This window comes from Plectropomus leopardus, chromosome 18, assembly GCF_026936395.1.
Source record: "Plectropomus leopardus strain MGB_pleo_1.0 chromosome 18, ASM2693639v1, whole genome shotgun sequence".
NCBI lineage: Eukaryota > Metazoa > Chordata > Actinopteri > Perciformes > Serranidae > Plectropomus > Plectropomus leopardus.
This window is the reverse complement of record NC_142193.1, coordinates 25,183,915-25,205,085: the sequence shown is the minus strand read 5'-3', so window position 1 is coordinate 25,205,085 and position 21,171 is coordinate 25,183,915. Positions and strand designations below refer to the sequence as shown.

At 39.9% G+C, this 21,171-nt stretch overlaps 1 protein-coding gene across 2 annotated transcripts in view; it reads right to left on the bottom strand.

The window, feature by feature from the left end:
• The window catches only part of grin2aa (glutamate receptor, ionotropic, N-methyl D-aspartate 2A, a), a 187,504-nt gene that overhangs the window by 26,530 nt on the left and 139,803 nt on the right, over nt 1-21,171 (bottom strand). For both annotated transcript variants that reach the window (XM_042504779.2, XM_088090923.1), the window contains 5 exons: nt 15,786-15,988; nt 10,924-11,095; nt 9,083-9,236; nt 7,970-8,095; nt 6,747-6,976 (listed from right to left, as the gene is read on the bottom strand). In XM_042504779.2, the coding sequence (XP_042360713.2) occupies nt 6,747-6,976; nt 7,970-8,095; nt 9,083-9,236; nt 10,924-11,095; nt 15,786-15,988 (885 nt within the window). The remainder of the gene's footprint in view (nt 1-6,746; nt 6,977-7,969; nt 8,096-9,082; nt 9,237-10,923; nt 11,096-15,785; nt 15,989-21,171) is intronic.

Below are 21,171 nucleotides of genomic sequence, written 5' to 3'. Positions count from 1 at the left end.
CCAAATTATGTTACCAGAGCAAGATGGCAGGTGCCATATCTGGATATTTTAGCCTCACCTCTGTACAATGGAGACACATCAGCCATTTTAATATGCAGTCTATGGCACGGACAAGTCGCACTTCTGGACAAGCATGTGCTTTAGCAAACCCTAACATCTTCAGCATTTACAGAAAAAAAACCTCAACACTCCAAACAGCTGGGGAAAGGAACATCCAGTCCCTTACCTGATAATGTCAACTTTATGCCGATGTCTAGTGATGGCTCAAAAGGTGGATAAATTGGTTCACACACTTGCCCAGACACATCACTATATGGTAATGTTTTAGCAAAATACATGTTTGAGAAGTACTTAGCATATGACTGGATAAATGAGACTGGGATTACACTGCACGAGTTGTGTGAGAGTCTGTAAAAAGATGTTTTAATATAGTTGTGCTGTTGTTTCATGTGGTCCCCATTTACTTCAATTCATTAAGAACTTTCCCTGTTTTTGGATTCTTCGCTCACTGTGTAGGCATTAGAGAAAAACAACGATTTCTTCATAAACTCAACTTAACACAGGGTGAGTAACTGAAACACAAATGGTCATTTTGTAGGTAAAGTGTTCCTTTAAAGCATCTATTATAATAAATGTATAATTTTAATTACATTTTTTTTTAAAGTCTCAAGTCCTTGTGATTGTCAAGTGGCCCCTCTTATGATCCTAATGCTGTAATGTATGTTTAACTCTGTTAATACAGACTGTCTATCCACCTCTCCTCTCCTTTCATGTTCTCCTACATTATCTCTTTTTTACTCCTTTTCCTCATTCGTTCTGCTGCTCTCCTGGTACCCTCTCTATCTTGTTATTATGCAAGTTCTGCTCTTATATAAGCAAAGGACTCCCTTTTGTCTGTGTGTCTAACTGTGTCTTTGTCTACGTGTGCTCTGAATTTTAGTGCACTTGTCTGCTGATCCACCTCCCTCACATGCCACTCTCTTTTTCTACATGTCTGCTATATCTGTCTTGAAGCAGGACTTCTCAAGGTCCTTGCTTTTTTTGTATTCTTTTGATTTTAAGAAATATTGTTGGGATGTCACTGCAAAGTATTGACTTTTGTCAATCAGTCTGTCAACTTTTTCCCACAACTTTTTGTTGCTTAATTTAGATTTTGCCTCTCAAACTTTGAAGCTGCTCTCTGAATCTGAAAGCAAGTTAAAGAAAATACTTCACCCACAAAATGACCATTTGTATATTAATTAGTGGTGCCATGTTATATTGAACTTGTGAAGAAACTGTTTTTCTTTTTTATCTCTACATACAATGGTGAACATATAGTTGTACTGATGGACTTGGGACCATGTTTTCAAAAAAAGCAAAGCTATATTAAAACATGTATTTATGAACTCTCCCTTCCAACATTAATTTTTGCTAAAAGAAAAAAATGTGTGCATGTGTTTGGGAAGAACTGAGCCTATGACTCGATAAATGAGACTTGGATTATACTGCATAGTTGTTTTACAGCTTATAAACAGATGTTTTGATATAATTTCATTGTCACCATGACTAACTGATTTATAAATAGTCATTTTGTGAGTAAAGTGCGCCTCTTTAAAATTAGTCCCTTTATTGGTCCAAGTGTGTGACAACAATGGATTTTTCAACATGTCTGTATATGTCCAGACAGGCACGTCTGCTCTCAAGGGCAGCTGCATCCAAAAGCGTTTGTCATTGATTCCATGTCATCAATCATGCTGCTGATAAAAGATGCATTTACCACTTGAGTCTCATCTCCATGTAAAGAGATACAAGAAATGAAGGATTCTACATTGTAGCTATTTAAACTTGTATAACAACGTAATACTGGTGCCTAAATGAGCAGCTTAAAGCATTTCATTTGTGGCGATAGAATATGATCTAAATCATTTTTTTCAGAGCAGTAATCTTTTCACATTGCTGCATATTTAATGATATAATATCTAAATCGGCCCTCAAAACTCCATCAGCTGTCAGTACAATCCTAACAGACAGACAAATCTACTGTATTTATATCCCTGGATATCAGAGGTTTGATTCTATCTGATTGTTTTTTAGATCCCTTTTAAACTGATGCATGTGGCAAGTTTGAAAACGTTGCTGTGCCAATATAACAGCTACGACTCCAGTGCAGCACTTGTTTGCTTATTTTACTGTAATTCTTAAAGTATGTGCCCTGAACACGCTCTCCTATCAGCTGTTGAGAAACCAGAACAGCATGTCCTCTTCAGCAAGCAGAGACAAATAATCCAGCGCTGTAAAGACAAATCCCTGGTGCTTGAACAGCCTAAAATGCCAAAGACCTGTTAACTGACTGCCCTCCACTTGAGGCAGCCTGTTTGGGAGACAGCTGCCTACAGCTCAGCACACAATCATTACTCCCTCTTTACAAAAGACAAAAAAGAAACAGCTCCTCCTGTTTATCCACTTGCTGAAATGGATGGAAAAACATGACATATGTCAATTTTTAACCCTTTGAAACCTAGGTAATTTGGTTTGATTTCTTTTAAAAACACGGGGAAAAGGCAATGGGCAACTTAACAACACATGGTACAATAATTGCAAGAAATTAGTGGAAAAAAATTTCCAAGAAAATAATCTAAAAAATAAGCACAAAAAGAACAGTAAAAAACAAAAACAAACAAGAAAAAAGTGCTAATTTTCAAAAAAAAAGTATTAATTCTTTTTTTTTTCCTGTCACATAATTTAGAATTATAAATATAGTTTTCTGGACAATTTTTCCTTTCCTTTGAAATATCTTTTTAACCCCCCTCCATTTTTTTCAACTAATTTTGTGGTAATTCACTTGTCGCCTTTTACTAATTTCTTGAAATGTGTGGGGCATTTCTTGCCATGGTAGCCATTGCCTTATTTCCCATGTTTAATCAAATAAATAAATAAATTAAAGTTATTTTCTCAAGTTTCAAAGGGGTTAACAGCTTGTGAAAGGCATTTAAACGCAGCACAAGGAAACTGATGTCGATCCAGGTTTCAAAGGGTTAAAGGCAGAGTTAGGGCTGTACGATTATGGCCAACATGATAAATCAGATTATTTAGATCAATATTGAGATCCTTATTATTCATCACAATTATTCATTGATTTAAGGAAAAAAATCGATTCGATATTCGGTGGGTTTTTCTACCATTGGAGCACACATTAAAACATTTATATCTCAGTCAATAAATGTTCATTAATTGTCATCAAGATTAATGTTCAGCTAACTGTGTAGCCCTGGGCAAAGTGACATAAAGGTGCTTAAGATATCAAACCTCTTATCATTTCAGGAGACAGTGTCTAAGGACGGTAAATGTGCTCCGTGTGCTGATATTTTCAGACTCAAGAATCACAGCTAAAACCACTGCAACATGTTGGATTTTTCTATAATTGGCCAGTGCAGTTAGTGTATCATTTTAGGAGAACCACATATTTAGTGGCATTTTGACTCATTGTACAGCTCTACATGTCACACGTAGAGCTGTGACTCCACTAGTAAATCAGTGATGCAATATATTTGTTTTTTCCATTAAAACAAGAGATGGTTTGTTGGAGCCATTCCTAGTTTGCACAATTACGCACCAACATTTGGCCTACAGTCAGTAAACTTTATATGGTACTGAATAAAATTACGTCATGTAATATAAATAGGTGACACAGCTGGATTTTAGACCTCTCAACTGCCACATAACAGATTTTATCGGCAGGTCAAAAATGTGTTGTCATTGGTTTGGAGTTTATACAAATGTCCTTGTTATTTCATTTATTTATTATTTATTCAGAACTTTTAGTCTCTGTAATGTCATGAATATTGTATGAGGCGCATGTTGGAGATCAGTTCAAAAATATCTGAAAAGATTTCAATTGACTTAAGATTACAAGAAATGTTTTAATATACATACAGTTTTATGTAGGAATTAGGCTTTGCAATTGGGCTCTGACCCAAAACTGTTGCTGTGATGCAGGCTTGGGTCAGGCTTAGAGATAAACTGTGCAGGTTTTCGTAAGGTCGGTCATGTTTTTTTGTGTCCCATTATAGATTAATGTCTGTAGCTCAGTTTGTAAATCTGGTGTTGCAGCCCGTAGTGGTATAATACACCAGAGCCTGACACACGCACGGGCAGCGTCACTTGCAGCCGGACAGAACCTGTCGTGTGCACACTAAACACAGCAGGACGGCATTAGTGTTGAAATGCTGTCAGTAGCAATGTAATACGAGAAGCAGAAAGGTGCCTATAGGGCAGCCTCCTGCCTCAAGGTGGATGGGTCCAATTAAACCCAGACTGTGATGCGGGAGTCTGTTGTTTGGTTCCTGTCTGAATCTGATGTTTTTTTCTACACTTCACCATGTGCCTCTTTTGCCTGACCCTAAACATCCGTGCCAGCATGTGCGTTTGTTAACGTCACAGCATTGGTTGCTTAAACATAACTATATGCAGCATCATCCCATCATGTGCTTTTGTTGACATCACGGTAGCGGCACCCCTAAATGTAAAGAGCAGACGCAGAAGGATACCTAACACATAATATTTAGATGCAGACGTCCACTGCAAAGTTGCAATATGAGACAACTTGGGATGAGAATGTGTTTGGTGTGCCGTTAATTGCAAGGTCAGTGTTTCCCCTAGCTCCACCAATGCACATGTGGAAGTGTGCTTCAGCAGCACGCTGAACCCCATTTTGCTTCCATGCATGTGCATGAAAAATGGAAGTTGCTTTGGAAAAAAGTGTCTGTAGAACGTTATGTTTCTACGATCGGATGAAAAAATGTGCTAATCAAAGTATTTGGGACTTAGGTCACACTGAGCGTTCTGGACTCAGATGATAAGAAACAATCCTCCAATGGGATGTTGCCCTGTGCCTGCTGGATGTGTAAGTAGACAACTACTTCCTAAAATATTCGCCATAAGATATTTTTATGCTGATATAGGCCGAGGCTTCTTTGCTGAGAGTTTGTTTTACTACCCCCTAGTGGTCCAACATCTGCTAAGGTGGTTTTGAGTATAATTCACCGATGGGCATGTCACTGGGGGATTTCTTTCATCATTTTGCTGGTCACAGATGCCTCAATGTCCAGCCTCGCTCAGCACATCTGTCTGAACGGCCATTTACCCTTTTCATCTGGTTCCTTTCTTCCCTGACCCTCTCTGTCTTTCCACATCTCTTTTACTTTCTCCCCTCCCTCACGCCATTCCTTTCTGCCTTCCTCAGCCGTCAACTTGGCCCATATCTGTCCGCCTGTTGTCTTGTACCATCTTGTGTGTATTGGCCTCTCGCTATTCCTCAGTCACCCTCCTGCCAGTTGCTGTACCCCCTCTTTCACCCCCCCCCCCTCCTTCTGCATGTTGTCAAAAGCCTCTACATCATTCTCAAATGCTCTCTCCTTGGAAGCATCTACCCCATACATCTGTTTCCCTGCCTCCTCATGAACTCGCTACCCTTTTGTCTTTCTTTTCTTTCCTATTTCTCAACATTTGGTTTGACCTTTTCCTTTCATCTTTCAGCCTGTCTTCCTCCTCCTGCGTGGCCACCTTTTCCGCTTCTATTATCCTCCCGTTCTTTTGTATGAATTCTTACATTTTACTGCATATTATCACAGTTGTACTGGTGTAATCATTTACAAACACATAGTGGCACAAAAGTAGTATGAGAAGCAAAGGCTATATTCATGGAGGAGAATCCATGCTGAGGCACCAAAACTATTTATAGACATGCTGTTTTTAGAAGGAGAACCACATTTTGCAAAGCATTTAAGACCAGATATGTGGAAATGTCCATATGGAAGTGTGTAATATTTCAACTCAACTTGATAAAAATACTTCACAATGAACAATGCGCACTCTCAACGATTTGAGCATTTAACCCTTTGAAAACTAAATCGACATCCCTTTTCTTGTGCTGTATTCCCACGCCTTTCACAAGTATGTAAATCTTTGAACTTCGAGAAAATTGGCCTGATTTATTTTAAAAACATGGGAAAAAGCAATCAGCAAAGAATGAAAGAAATGAAATGGCCTGCAAATTGCAAGAAATTAGTTAATTTAGAAAATGATTTTTTAGAGGGGCAAAGGGAAAATGTCCATAGAGAACTGTTTATAATTATCAAAATAAAATATCTAAAAATATTTTACAGAATTTAAACTTTTGAGCACTCTTTTCAGGTCATTTCTGTTTCTTTTTTTTGCTCACTGGTTTTATATTTGCTGATTTGAGCATTTATTCCATACATGACATACTAAAACTCCCTACAGATTTTGCAGAAAATTAGTTTCTTCATTACTTTTTTCTAACTTTTTTTTTTAACTGACACAGTTGCATAACTGTAAAACTTGGTGGAATGTAACTACAGTACATTTATTCAAGTGCAAATTAATATCAAGTGTATTCTGATGCCAGTACTCTCGTACATTTGCTTTAGTAAGATTTCAAATGCAGGACTTTTATTTTCTAACAAAATTTTATAATGTAGTATTATTTTTTATTTGTGAAAAACATCAGAGTATTTCTTCCACTGAAAAAGTGTAAATTTGAGTCTTTGAGGATCACTAAGATGTTGACATATTCCTCCACCATGTCACTAAAGGGAATTTTGAAAACAGCAGGACTACGTCAACATAAAACATTCCCAGTGAACAGCGTGGGAGGACTAATGCTCACACAGTTAGCCTCTTAACTGACTAACAAACTCCCATCCAGCCGCTCACATCAACAGCTCCCATCTGCTGTCCCTTACCTTGTTGTCTGAAAGCCCGGTGACCTGGTCGACAAACTCCTCCTGGATCATGAAGGCGGCCAGGTTGGCAGTGTAGGAGGCCAGGAAGATGACAGCGAAGAAGGCCCACACGGACACTATGAACTTACTGGTGGTTCCTTTCGGGTTCTGCACTGGCACAGAGTTGTTGAAGACGAGACCCCACAGCAGCCACACGGCCTTGCCCATGGTGAAGGACGGGCCATGGGGGTCTGAGGAGGAAGACAGAGGAGAGAGAGACGGGTAGCTTAGAACAGGGGTGTCCGAACTGTTTTGAATGGGGGCAACATTAGATGATGTGAAAACACCAGGCGGCCTGCTGCTTCAAGAAAAACACATACAGATGACACAAACACTGTTTTATCTAAACTCTTTAACATCTCTACCATCTCTACCGTGCTATCTCTACCAACCAGTTTAGGTTTGCTATGATAAAAAAAAAAAAAAAAATTATACTAGATTTCACTGTGTGTTAAAACACTTCCTTCACTTCTTACAGTAAGTTAGTAACAAGAAAATCACACGAGGGTTCTTGGTGGGGAGATTTAAAAAGATATGTTCGGGAAAATGTTCCGACTCATTATCATAGTTACATATTTAAAATTAGGTTACATAATAATAATAGTAATAATAATAAGCTGTCTTTATAGAGCCCTTTTCAATGTACTAAAAGACACTTCCTAGGTACTAAAAATTAAAAAAAAAAGAAGATAATAAAATAAAGTACATTAGAATACACAATAAAATTCAAACAACATTAAAATTTCCAGGATTAATCACATATTTAAAGACATTTTGAAAAGGTGGGTTTTGATAAGTGTTTTGAACTGGGAGATGTTGGTGCTGTCCAAAATTTGAGGGAAGGAGCTATGTAGAAGGCTCTGTCACCCTTTTTTTTTCTTACTAATTTTCAGGTAATTGTCTTGTACTTTTTACTAATTTCTTGTTAATTTTTGGGTGATTTCTGCTGTTGTTGCTCATTGCCTTCACCCATAATTTTGAAAGAAATCAAGACAATTTGCTCAGGTTTCAAAGGGCTAACCAATATTGTGTTAAACATCCAGTATATTTTGAGAGACCAGCCGAGGGCCGTTTAAAATTGGTCTGAGGGCCACAGTTTGCCAAGGGGCCGGACTTTGGAATTGGCTGGTTTAGAAGAAAATGAGAAAAACAAAGTGTATTTATGTGGTTATGTGCGTGCTTACCTCTTCCCTGTGCCAGGTTTCGGTTAAAGCCAAGTGGACTAATGTACTCAAACATAAAGACAGCCATTGCAGTCACCAGTAGGAGCATCACAAACATCATCACCCACACTGATGCACTGAATGGCTCTGTGAGAGAGAGAGAGACAGAGAGAGGGGAAGAAATAAGAGGACAGAGAGGACAGAGATTAAGTATTAACACATGTTGGATTAAATTTTTACATCTTACACATCACTTTTTCTGATTCGTGCCCGCTCTTTTTCTGTCCTTCCACGAACTGAATGAATAAATCAATCACACACACACACACACACACATACACAAGGGCCTGGATGGATAACAAGCTGACTCCTGCATGTTCCCACACAGAGCCCCCCTACACACACTTGCACATACACGGGCACACCTCCTATTTGACAGTGTGAGGAGGCGAACAGTATAGGAAGCCCTGGTGTCAGCACTCCTGTCCTCCCTCTGAGCTCACAACATTACTGTAGAGATTAAACCCTGCTCTAATGTATGGGAGAGCACTGCTGGCACAAGGCCGCGCACTACGAGTGTGTGCGCAAGTGTGTGTGTGTGCTGGCAAGCAGCCATTATGGGGTATTCCTGCTAAGTCCTTATAATTGCCACTTTCACAGCAGTAACTGCGTGCTGCATACATGTCAGTGTGTGTACCTGTGTATGTGTGTTTCTCTGTACTTTTCTGCTGGCTGTAGCTTCATGTACTGTATGTGTGTGTGTGCATGTGATGTCTGATGCCAACAATTGAACGTGACCGCGCAGCCATAACAGGGATATCCGTGGTCACTCGAGTTAAAATCCTGCGGTTAAGTCCCTCTCAGGTAAGTGCGAGTCATTGTGGCAAGAAGCAGGAGTTGAGCTAAATCCCTCCGATGAAAGAGCAAGTATTGACAGCTGTGTAAGTGAGCTGAATTGTGTTGTCAGCTCTGGATCTCAGCACGCACGCACACACACACACACACACACACACAAAAAAAAAAAACAAATACCACTCTACACTCACACAAACTGAAAAAAGCAAACAAGACACATCTTCCTCTCCATCTCTCCTGGGTCCTACAACAAAGCAACAGTTATTCGGTGACAGTTACCGAGAAAGGCTGACGGGGAGACCGTTCCGTTGCTACGGGAGACCATGACGCTGATCCCGGTTTCCACGAACGGGACGGAGAAATCGATGACCTCAGAACGCTCCTCATTGATCGTCAGAGATCCGACGGCCATGACGGCTTTCTTATAGACCACCTTCAGAGGGCGGAGGAGAGGGAGGGACGCAGGGTAAAAGGGAGGGAGGAATGGATGGATGGGTGAGGAGGGTGAGCAATGAGGGATGAAGGAAGAGAGATGAGTGAGGATAGAAGGAAAGAAAAGGTGAAAAGAAAGAATGCGTACGGAGTGGGTAAATTGGCAAAAAGTTGAGGAAAGGATTGTGGATAAGTAGAAGGGAAACGATTGAGATGGGGACACAGGAAAAGAAGAGGACAAAAAATATTTAATCTTTGTGGCATTCAAATGTAACAAGCACTCAAACTACACCATACTTATTGCACTGTATTTTTGCATCTCAGTTCAGCCTTGATACTGACTATCACTGATGCCCTACGAATCAGCTTTACATCCTGAAATTGCACAAGAAACTGTGATAATAATAAAAATAAAAAATAAAAAATGTCCATTTTTTCTTATTTTCTTCAGTTTGGACCTAGCAAATTTGGCGTCCTAGACGAGCTCCCCCAAACACAACGCTCTCTCTCTATCTAAAGCTCAATTAAGAGCAAATCTTAATCTAAGTTTCCCTGAAGAATACAAGTCAGTTTCTTATGGAAAAAGAAAATATTGCCACATATTATTCTAAAACAGCAAAACACAACATGAAGCTGGAGAAAATTTGCTTTAAAAAAAAAAAAAAAAAAATGTTAAATTAACTAGTACTATCAAGTTTGTTTTGTTTTTTTTTTTGTTTGTTTTTGTTTGTGAAATTTAATTTATGTCATCATGTTGTCATTTTTGTTATGTGTATTACTATTAGCCTGTAAATTTAAATCTTTAATTATTTATTATTATTATTATTATTACTGTTATTTATTACTTACAAAAAAAGAGATAATTTGAAATCAACACAAATTCACAACTTAGTTTTCAAACAATAATCATAAATAACAAAAATAAAGGATTTTTTGCAAATGTGGTCCTGTTCTTCTTCTTGCAATGAGTTTCTGCAAAATAACATTATCTTTTATGATGCCACCCCACTAAATTATAAACCAAAACCAAAACCAACACCTGCCAAACCTACACCTGAGTATGAATTTTATTGATTGCACACAAATAAAGCTTAATCTCAGGCTGAATCTTATAAATTGCAATAAATATGCAAGCGGGGGTCACTGCTAAATAAGATAAATGCCAGATGAACTTCAACCCAGTGAATAAAAGTGTGCCATGAAAAAATATCGACTGCAATAAAGTTTAAAGTCTTAAAATGAACTCTGGGATTTTACCTTCAAGTTGGAGCTGGTAATTAAAGATATGCAAAAGGCTTTTCTGCAGGAGTAGCTAAGATTTGTTTACTTTCTGAGCATTTTACAGTCGGTGCCAAAGCCTCATAGCTGGAAATGCTTTTTTTTCCCTCTCTGTGAAAGTTTTGCAAAGTCAACAACTAAAGCTTTTTTTGGAGCGTGAGGAACATCCTGTCACACAGACATCTCTAATTTCCCTCTCAGCTAAGGCTTGCATGTCAGATGTGCTACAAACTAAAAGTGAAGAGCGATCGATACCTTATGCATCATTCATGTCATGCTCCTGCACTTTCTCATCGTGACACCTTGAAGCAGGCATGTAGTTAAGGGTGTTTTGATACGAATACTAATAGATTCATCACCATTAAAAGATGCACATACGGATCACTCACTCACACACACGATCCTCTTACCTCTCCCACCATCCCATTCCAGACGTTGTTGATCTTCTTGCCATGCTTGCCATTGGTTACCAGGTACAGGTCATAGGTGAACTTTACATACTTGGCGATCTTTTTTAGAATATCGATGCAGAAGCCTTTGCAGCACTTCTTGATGTATGTCCCACCAGCCTCAGTTGTATTGCTGAAGAAACATAAAGAAAATACAAACATCATTAGTTGCTGATTTTGAACAGCAGCTGCTTCAACCTCTTGTCATGTTGTTGTTGGATGTTTTTCTTGTTGATTTCATCTTTTAAAAAACAAACAATAAGCTAACAGGTTGCGTCTCTGGACAAAGTATTCAGATCCTGTACTTAAATAAAAGTACCAATAGCACACAGTGAAAAGACTCAAGTAAAACTCTTGCTTTGTAAATGGTATCTGAGTAAAAGTATATAAGTATTATCAGGGAAATGTACTTAAAGTATGAAACGTACAAGTGCCCAAAGCAGAAAATCCTTAAACAAAGAATAGAGCACACCCAATGAACACAAAACTGTTAAAAAATGACAAAAACACGCCAAAACACCCAAATTATTTTTAAAAAGTGAAAAACAAACCAAACCTCAAAATTCTAAATAAAAACAACTACTCCAAACTCAACATTGTTAAAAAAAAGACCCCCAAAATGCAATTTTTTTTAAAAAAAGAAAAAACATCGAAAAAAATCAAAATCTTGAAAAATAGAAAGAAAAAAAACGTGCAAAACTTTAAATTAAAAAAATAAAAACAAACACAAAAAACATCACCAAAACTAAAAATTATAAACAAAACTAAAAAATAACACTACAAGTACATCAAACTCATTCTTAAGTACAGTGCTTGTAAATGCACATAGTTCAGTTCCACCATCGCTTGATAAATGTATATTAATGCACCAGTGAACAAATATCACCCTGGGACTTTTTCACCTTTAAGTTCAGGTCGTTCTGTTTAGGAATGACATCAGAAGACTTGCAAAATATGCTCCCTCACTCCTTCTACCTCTCTGTCTCTCTAGAGAAGGAGGTTTATGACGGCACTGCATCTGCAAGCCTTGTACCATCTGTGTATATGAATTTGAGAGCAGGAGAGTTCACACACTCATACACACACACACGAGTGCACATCAACTTTCAGCCACCTGGGACTCTCATTTAACTTTTAGATTTGTGCTAATTAGGAGAAGATAACCTCGTCCTTTACTTTAACAACAACCTGGACACAAACTTGATGGAAAGAGAGAAAGAACCCGACTCTGCAGTTACCGTCGGCGCTCAAACTCTGTCACTTTGGAAGAATTCTGTAGTGTCGGAAAAAACATTAGGCGACTCTTGCCCCGAGTGCAAACTCCTGTGTTACCCTCACTAGTCTCCATCAATCTGTCAAACGAATGTCACCCCAAGTGGAATCCTCCCCCATTGTCAAACTGGAGAGGAATTCACTTTTTCTGGTCTAATAGTTTCTCACTAGAGAGGAAAAACGTTCATTTGAAAAAGCCAGGCGCTGATCTGTCAGCAGTTGTGAATGACTTTTTGTGAAGTGTTGCGCAATCACCCAGGGTGATTTTCTACAGATATAATTAGATATTATCTATAGCAGCTGTTGGAGCTGATTTAGAATGAAATTAAGGAGCTAATTTACATCTAAATGCCCCTTCAAACATACCATGTGTCAACAAATTCAGGCTAATTCACTGCCAGAGAAGCAATATGGCTTTTGTTTCCTCATCAATCTGAAATAAAGACTTTTTAAAGAACTTTGACACTCCATCTGTAATGCAATGTTTACTGTCTAACATTTCTAGCCCAACAAGGTGGCCTATTGCTTCCAGTGTAGCACACAGAGGCAATGGTGACAATTATGGAGCTAATCCAGCCTCTTTTGAACCGCCTGTTTAAGCTCGGGGATCACGCCATAATTCTACCTTGCCTGGAATGAGGGCAGAGTTGTCTTGCCTTTAGGCTGGCAGCAGGGGTAGTCACAGTGCCCAATCAACATCTGTGTAAAAGTGACAGCTGGCAGGACTCAAATTTGTAGCCCATTCTCATCCAAACTTGTCAATTAGCTCCACTATGTTGGTGCTTTTGGCTTAAGTGTGCAATGCCAAAAAGCACCTTATGCGTGCTCATGGAACGCCACTGGATGGCATTAGGCGAGAAGACGGCCAGACAGAAGTGTTCACATTGTTATTATACTCTGGCAGACGGCTAGACAGCACCTGCTGTGTCCGCCCGATACACGCACGGGCGGCGTCACTTGAGAACGTGGCTGGACGGAACCTGTCACAAACTGTCGAACCTATATTACACTTATTCCAGGTCATTTCCTTTTAAAAAACATCTTTTTCAAAACAAATTTCATGTAATTTTCTTGTTTCTAGCTAATTTTTGGCTCAGTTTTTCTTTTGTTGCTCACTGTCTTCTCATGTTTTTGAAAGAAATCAAAGCCATTTTGCTCAGGTTTCAAGGGGTTAACCAGGGCAGTGCTGCAAGTATGGCTGCCTTAAGTATGTTACTTGAATGTTTAACTACATGATAAAGTGGAACAGGGGTTTGCACATAAAAGGGACAGGATCTGTGATGATAATAACAGCAGAAACAAGGACAACTGAGTCAAGTATGGGGCGGGTTCAGCTGGTGCGGGCAGTGACAGAGGAAGCATATAGGCCAGAACTCTAAGAGCTGCATCCATGAACACAGTGTACCCATTTAGGCAGCCCATAGTAGAGTTCAGGCAGCGAGAGCATGTGATGTTATGGAGGCTGTTTGTGAAGTTGCCGTGGCCAACTTGATATAGAAACGCTACAGGGCCTGAGGGGTCTCCAGAGAGGGTGGTTTGGCGTATGTGTGTGAGTGTGCAACTGAGTATGGCTTGTTCTTAGGCCTAGCCTGGATGAGTGAATTTGTGGTTCTGCATGCATGGCTAGTCCTCCATCCCCCGATCCAACCCGGCCATGACTCTTCTCACTCTGCCTCCTTCCCTGCATCTCTCCCTCTTTCTCCAAATGGACACTGGGAATTGCGCTGTGGGAGAGAGGAACGCGCCCCGGACGCATTGGCCTGTGAGTGAGCGGACATGTGGCAATGGAGAGTGTATATGAACTTGTGTGTGTGTTTGTGTTCCTCCTTGGAGATGCTTTATCCTCCGCCCTACTTCACAGTCATTCTGGATGAAAATCTCTGTTGGCCTCTTCCCTGGGACCCTATTACCGCTTAATCAGCTCTGTTTGTGTGTGTGTGCTCGAGTAGTAGTTATAGTCAGTAACTTTGTGTGCATGCATGTACGCAGTGGTGAGACTGTGTAGTATACATGCCAATCTTACTGTAAGTATGAGTGTGTGTGTGTGTGTGTGTGTATGTGTGTTCCAGTGGAGAGAAATAATATTAAATTATCTACAAACCAATTACATGCTTTGATTCAGCAGCACTCAAGCCACTCAGTGACACATGCACACACACACACACACCCTAAGCCACTTTCACTGTGTGTGTGTGTGTGTGTGTGTGTGTACTTCACGAGCATAATATAGCAGGGGGCTAGCAGTATTTGGGCGTTAGAGAGAAAATTGGTAAGGAAAGGAAGTAAATTGCTGAGTTCAGCAGTCGCCTCCGTTTTCAGGGGGAGGAAAGAAGCTGCTGCATAGATCTCACACTGCACCTTCTCCCGCGCTCATGAGAGAAGCGAGAGCGAGAGCAGCAAAGCGACTGTGCTGAAGGAAATGGAAAATTATGTAATTGTTTAGCCCATTCTGATTACCAATACACTCATATGCAATGGTGGAACCTAATTTCCTGTAATGCTTAGTCCCATTTTTCACACATACAAAATTGCCTGTCAATCAATGTATTAGTCTATTTCAGTCAGTGTTATTGTGTTGTAAATTAACTCTTATATAGTCTTGAACTGCTAATAGCATCGTATATTGTCATCTTAAACACCTATAGAATAGGAATAGTAAATTATTTTACCAGATTAGGCTAAATGTCTTGGAGCTCAAATTTGCTTCCAATTACAAATGGATGGTTTGTGGCTTACTGAGCTTTAAGCTTATGGGTAATTTTTAGCATGGACCCTATTTTCCATGTATTTTCATGTAAGTTTCAAATAAGCACAACAATTTTTGGAATTGGCAGAGAGGACTGCAGCCCAGACAGCAGACAGCAACGTAATTAATCAGGCATTTGTGCACCAAGTAATAATTGTGTGTTATTTCGTTTTTGTTGACTTTGAATAAAGTGTGTTTTGTGATGATAAAATTAGTTTTTTTAAATGGAGTTTGGTGGGTTTTGCGATAGCAATTTCAGGGCTGTTTCTGCTGAAACTCAAAGAACATTACTCTATAACAAAAAAAAGCATATCTTTGAAGGGATAACTTTCATAAACTGTCAGACACTTGGAATAATAATCTGAGCCTGTCAGTGGCAAAAACAAGCACTGTTAATTAACATAAATTGATGTGTACAAACGCCCCATTTGGTTACTTTACAGCCTTTTTTGTGACTGCCAGCTGCAACCCTCTTGCTCAGTACTGGACCAGTTTCAACAATTGCTGTTCCCATTAGTCACTTAGCCAAAAAAAAAAGGGAAATAGGGTCAAGATAAAAAAAAAAAAAAAAATACCAAAGTTACTTATTAATGCTTTGGGGCAGCTGGTCACAGTGATAATAAGATAGAAAAATAAATGTATATAATAATAATAAAAAATCTGTTTTCATGTGAAAACTGATGAACTAACATTTTAATTTTAACAAGCATTATGTTCAAACCAGTGGTCAAACTATTAGGCCTGAAAAACATCGGGGGATTTGCAGTGAGAGTAACGGTGCCTGCTAACTGACTGGCAGACTTACTCTTTGATATGCTTTCTGCAGGGCACCGAGTTCCTCATGCAGGTTCCGGTGAGCCTTTCTACGTCCTCCACAATAACAAAAGGTTTCTCCTCTAACGTGACGATAGACAGGTGGTTGTCGTCGAGCTCGGCATCACCGAAGGAGTTGAACCGCGGCCACACTGGATACTTCAGTGTCAGGCTGCGGTTGTCCAGTTTCCCCATCTGGAAGGAAGGAGGGGAGGATAACCGAGACAAGATGATAAAGTGAGTTACGCTCGAAAAAACGGTAAAGTCACTTAAAAACTGGAATAGTTGAACTTACATTTTTAGGCATTTACAGAGGGTGAGGATCTCATCCAATACTTCATATTAAGTGAGCAGGTTGGGAATCAGCCACTTTCTGTAACAGTAGCACTTTGCTGGGTTTAGACCCATGACCTCGTATAACTACTCGGCAAGTCTGTTGCCCTCAGAAGTAATGGTTACAAGCAGACAGGAAGTGGAAGTGGTGGGAAAATCATGTCCACCAGTCAGTGATCATAACATGGCAGGAAAAATGCAATGTGTTACCTTTCTTTACCTGGTAGTTTCCTAACTGCTGTAATCTGTTGCCCAATAACTCAAAGCAGACAGGAAGTGGAGAGGATTACAAATGTAGACACACGTTAACATTTCCTTTTTATGTTACATATGTTGCTTTTTTGGCACAAAAACATTCAAATCAGTACACATGTTCACAGACCATAATAAATGGGACTGGGGGTATGACAACACAACAGATTTAAAGCATGGTGTGTAGGGATGCAGGGCAAAACACACACAGGGATAAACAGTGTGGCAACAAATGCAGACATATATGAGGAGGAGGGTGTGGAGGTATGACAGTGCTGCGACTCTGTTAATAATTCAGAACGTTTTTAGAGCAGTGATGCCACAGATTCCCCTATGGATGCTCTTTGCCCACCTACACCTGTGTGTGTGTGTGTGTGTGTGTGTGTGTGTGTATTTACGCATGTTTGTGTCAGACAGGAGAGGCAGAGAGAAAGAGACAGCAGCAGCCAGCGAAGCTTTGCTCAATTCTCAATTATTAATGTTACAGGAGGCAGAAAATGGCAGAACCTCGCTTGCACTCTTTCCCTTCCTTTTTAAAAAGTCTCTCTTTCTTTTTCTTCTCTCTTTCTTTCTCCTTGGCTCACACAGCAATGCCGCTGCAGTGTGGAGTGGAATTTCTGACTTTACGCTGACTTTTTCTTTTGTGTTGCACACTCATTAACACACACAAGGGCGTAAATGTGTGGATGTCTAAGGCAGTAACACACAGAGACGGGCTAAGATACTAAAAATGTTTTCAAATAAATGAGTGGTAGGCATGGAATGAGCTGCGCCCTTAAAATCGGTCCTGTGTTTGTCTTTTTTTCTGGTGCAAAAGTTAGAAAAATGTCACAAAGGAAGACTCGCACACAGAACAAAACAAAGATTCTAACTGAAGACTGGTTTTCAAATATCTCCATTTCACATGTTGCAGGGCTGTGCAGACAGTGAAAAACTATGGAAATGTGCATAGAGTGCACATGTCTATGCACATGTATACTCTGTAAGAGTGACCTATAAATGTAATGAACCAGCATGCCTCAATCTGCACAAGTCCAATAAAGTATGAAATGTTTGCACTCTATGCACATATTTTCACTTTCTGTACAGCCCTGCAACATGTAGTTCAGTCTGGATCGTTTTTCGTTGTGTGTGCGAGTCTTTGCCACATTGTAAACACAATGCACACACATTAAAAACACATTATACAGGCATGCAGATCTGTCACCCCTTGACCCTGGAGTCATATCGGACAGTAATTGTTTCCCCCCACACACACGTACAAATGCACACACACACACACACACACACACACACACACACACACACATGTTGCTCAGCTTGCATGCCTGGCTAAGTCATTAACAGGCGAGCAGAGAGGAGGAAGTGAAATTAGCATTTTAATTGTTTTGCTTTGAGTGGTTTTCTATCCTCTGACAGGGATTAGAGTCTTTTTGCCGCTCTTAGTCGGCACCACTGTCAACAGCTCACTCTGCTGTCGGCTACATCTCTAGGAGTGTATGCATGTGTATGTGTGTGTGTGTGCGTGTGTGTGTGTGTAGGGGCAGGACGGTGTGCTGAGGTGGCATGTGTGAGATTTCTTGTGTGTCACCTTCACTCTCTAGGGAACGGCCGCATTTGTCTATCTGTCTTACCCCAGCTGTTTTGCATTTCACAAGCGAGTGAGCGTGTGCCTGTAGCTACACATGTGTATGTGTGTGTGTGTGTGTGTGTGTGTGTGTGTGTATCAAAGTTGTTCGGGAGGTAGGGAATGGGATTGGTAATGTAAAAGTGAGGGGGAATTTGTGCATAATCAGACTTGTTTCACAGAAATGAAGGGGATTCTGAAAAAAAAACCTAAACAAAAACAAAGATGAGTCAGAGTGAGAAAAAAAAAAAAAAAGAGAGTGGGTTCAAAACGATTGTGCAAACAGTTTGGCGTCATTTTGTGGTCTTAGTAAGACCCTAAAGCAGCAGTTACTAGCTGTGTGTGCTATGCTGATATACATACTCCACAGATGCTTTCACATTGTAACATTGTGCCGAATTCCTCTTGTTGGAAGCGGAAAAGATTCACTTTTAGCTCCTTAGAAATACAGAAACATTTCTCCTTTTTCTTTTAAAGGGACAGTTCAGATCCTTTGAAGTGGGGTTGTGTGAGCTACTTATCCATAGTCAGTGTATTACATACAGTAGATGTTAGTTGGCCCCTTTGAGAAGCAGCCTGAAGTAAGGCCACAAAAACGAAATATTGTACTGGTGTGTAGGGGGTCAGCAACAAAATGCATTTTAGCCACCTTCCCACCATAAAAAGTAAATAATAGGTCAAGTGTACACTATATTAAGAATATTTTCAGCACTTGACATCAGTGATTTCTGACGTGGAACTGTTGCCATTATATTGCTCTCTTCAAAGCCAGACTCCACTGAGAAAAACAATGATTTAAGATCACTGAACACCGGAGCTGCTGGTGTACTGCTGCCTTGGTTGGGTAGTTAGTTTGTGTTATTGTGTAACTCTGGCATTCAGAAGGATTAGCTCAACTTCACTTAAGTTACACAATAACACAAACTAAATGACTGAGGCAGCGGCAGACCGACAGCTTCCATGTTCAGTGAGTTTAAATTACTGATTTGTACATCGCTTTGGATAAAAGCGTCTGCTAAATGAAATTGTAGAAATTGTAGAATTGTAGATTTTCTTGATGGAGTCTGGTGGCTTTAATGAGGGCAAATACAGGCAACTTTAGCCGGCTTCTGAGTTGGAAAGGGCTGTCTGCAGCAATGTGAAGCAGAGGACATAGTCTCAATATAGCGTACACTTAAATTGTTAATGATTTTTCAGGTGGCTGAAATACATTTGCTGCTGCCCCTGTCTACAGAAGCAGATTTCTTAGCTTTGATGGTGTTAATTTTGCATGCTTGAGAAGCTGTGCAGACTGCCACAGACTGTAGAAATACACTGACTTTAGATGTGTTTCCATCAAAAGCTTTCAGTATAGTACCTTCAGAACCAAGAGTTACACCTATGAAGAGGTACCTAGACCCTAAATCTGTTTAGCGTTTCTACCTCAGATAGGACCCTGCTCCGTCCAGCACTCGTGTATCATTCACTGGTGATCCGAGTGAACTCTACAGAACGGGGCTCAAAGGCAACATTTTCAAAACAAAAAGAGCAGTCTGGAGTGAGAGTCTCTCCTAATGGGATATTGCACATACAGAAATGCTGTCTGACATGTTTTTTGAAGATCCACTCTTTAATAAAAGTGATTGTCATCCAAGAGAGACAATAAAAATAGATGGAGTGGTCAAAGTTGTCGCCATCATCTCATGTAACATTACAAATAAAGTTTCCACCTTAAAAGTTGCCGCCAGTCGGCCCAGTGAATCGAATCCTTTTTTTTTTCTCAATCTACAGCTGCTGGAAAACATCCTTCCATTTTTATTTATAGTTTACTAATGTGTGAAAAACGTATCATGGTATGAACAGTGGTTACATTAGTGTTGATTCTCGACTGACCAGTAAACAGACTGGTCAAGAACCTCAAGCAGAAGAGTGACGAAAAATGGGGACAGTTTCAAAAGTACTAAACCATTCACAATTTTTCATAATGGAAATGCCAAAAAAATGTGTCGATATGTACTGAACTGAACCAACCCGCTGGTGGAAACACCTGATATGGATAAGTATCAGATACAACCCCATTTCAAAAATCAAATCTCTTCCTTTAAACTGACTGATTTAATGATGCCAGGTGCAAACTCCCACAATGATCTAATATATTTTGGTTTTATTACTTGTTGCACCTTTTAGTATCAGCACACACAGTAAACCTGAAAACAGACATCCAACTCAGGTCTGACTGACCCATCCAATCATTGATGTAAGCGTTTGAGGATCAGCCCTGATTTGGTTTGATAAATCAATAAACTCAAAGAAAGGAGAGATAAATGTTCCACTCAGAAGATGGTTGAAAAAAAAAGCGTAGGAAAAGAGAAGGAGGAAGAGGAAGAATGAGCTGACTTCAGCAGCTCTTCTGATATCCTGTCCTCCTGCTCTCCTCTTCTTCTCTGTCTCTCCTTCTAATTAAAGAAAGAGGGGTTATAAATTAATGCCTAGAGACGAGAGAGGATTCTCTCTATCGACCGGCCAGAATGCTGAATCTCCCTGTATGAAATACCAGATAATACACACACACACACATACACACACATACACACACATACACACACACAAGACATAGTGCATGTGTGTGTAATGTGACAGCGAGGCCAGTGGGAGGTTACGGTGATAGGGCCTCTGGGATTACCGCATTATAACATCCCATGGCGGCAATCCTATCGCACCATCACCCTGTGACGAATTCAGAACCACTTGGTGATGAGATGACATTCTGCCCCAGAAGAGCTGCTTCTTATAATCTTTTCTTTTTTTTTTCTTCTGGAAATCCCGTGTTTTGTTTCATCTTCGTTTCTTTCTTTTGTCGCCTCAAACCTACCCTGTTTTTTTAAGCTCTCTCTCTTTTCTTATTTATCTTCACTTTGAAAGGCCTTGCTCTTTGTACCTGCATGTCTTGCTCTCTATTTCATCTATTTCACACACTGTCTTCTCTTTTTCTGCCTCTCTCATTCTGAAGGCGTGACCTACACACACTCACAGACACACTCATACGCACTCGAGGGCTACAATCAACCGAATGCGGCTGAATAGGAGAGAGAGATGATAAAAGAATAAAGAAAAACAAGGGTCAGTGCACTTACAACTGAGCACCTTCTCTGTGCCAGTCTCACCGGGAGAGTTATCACAGTGGCAA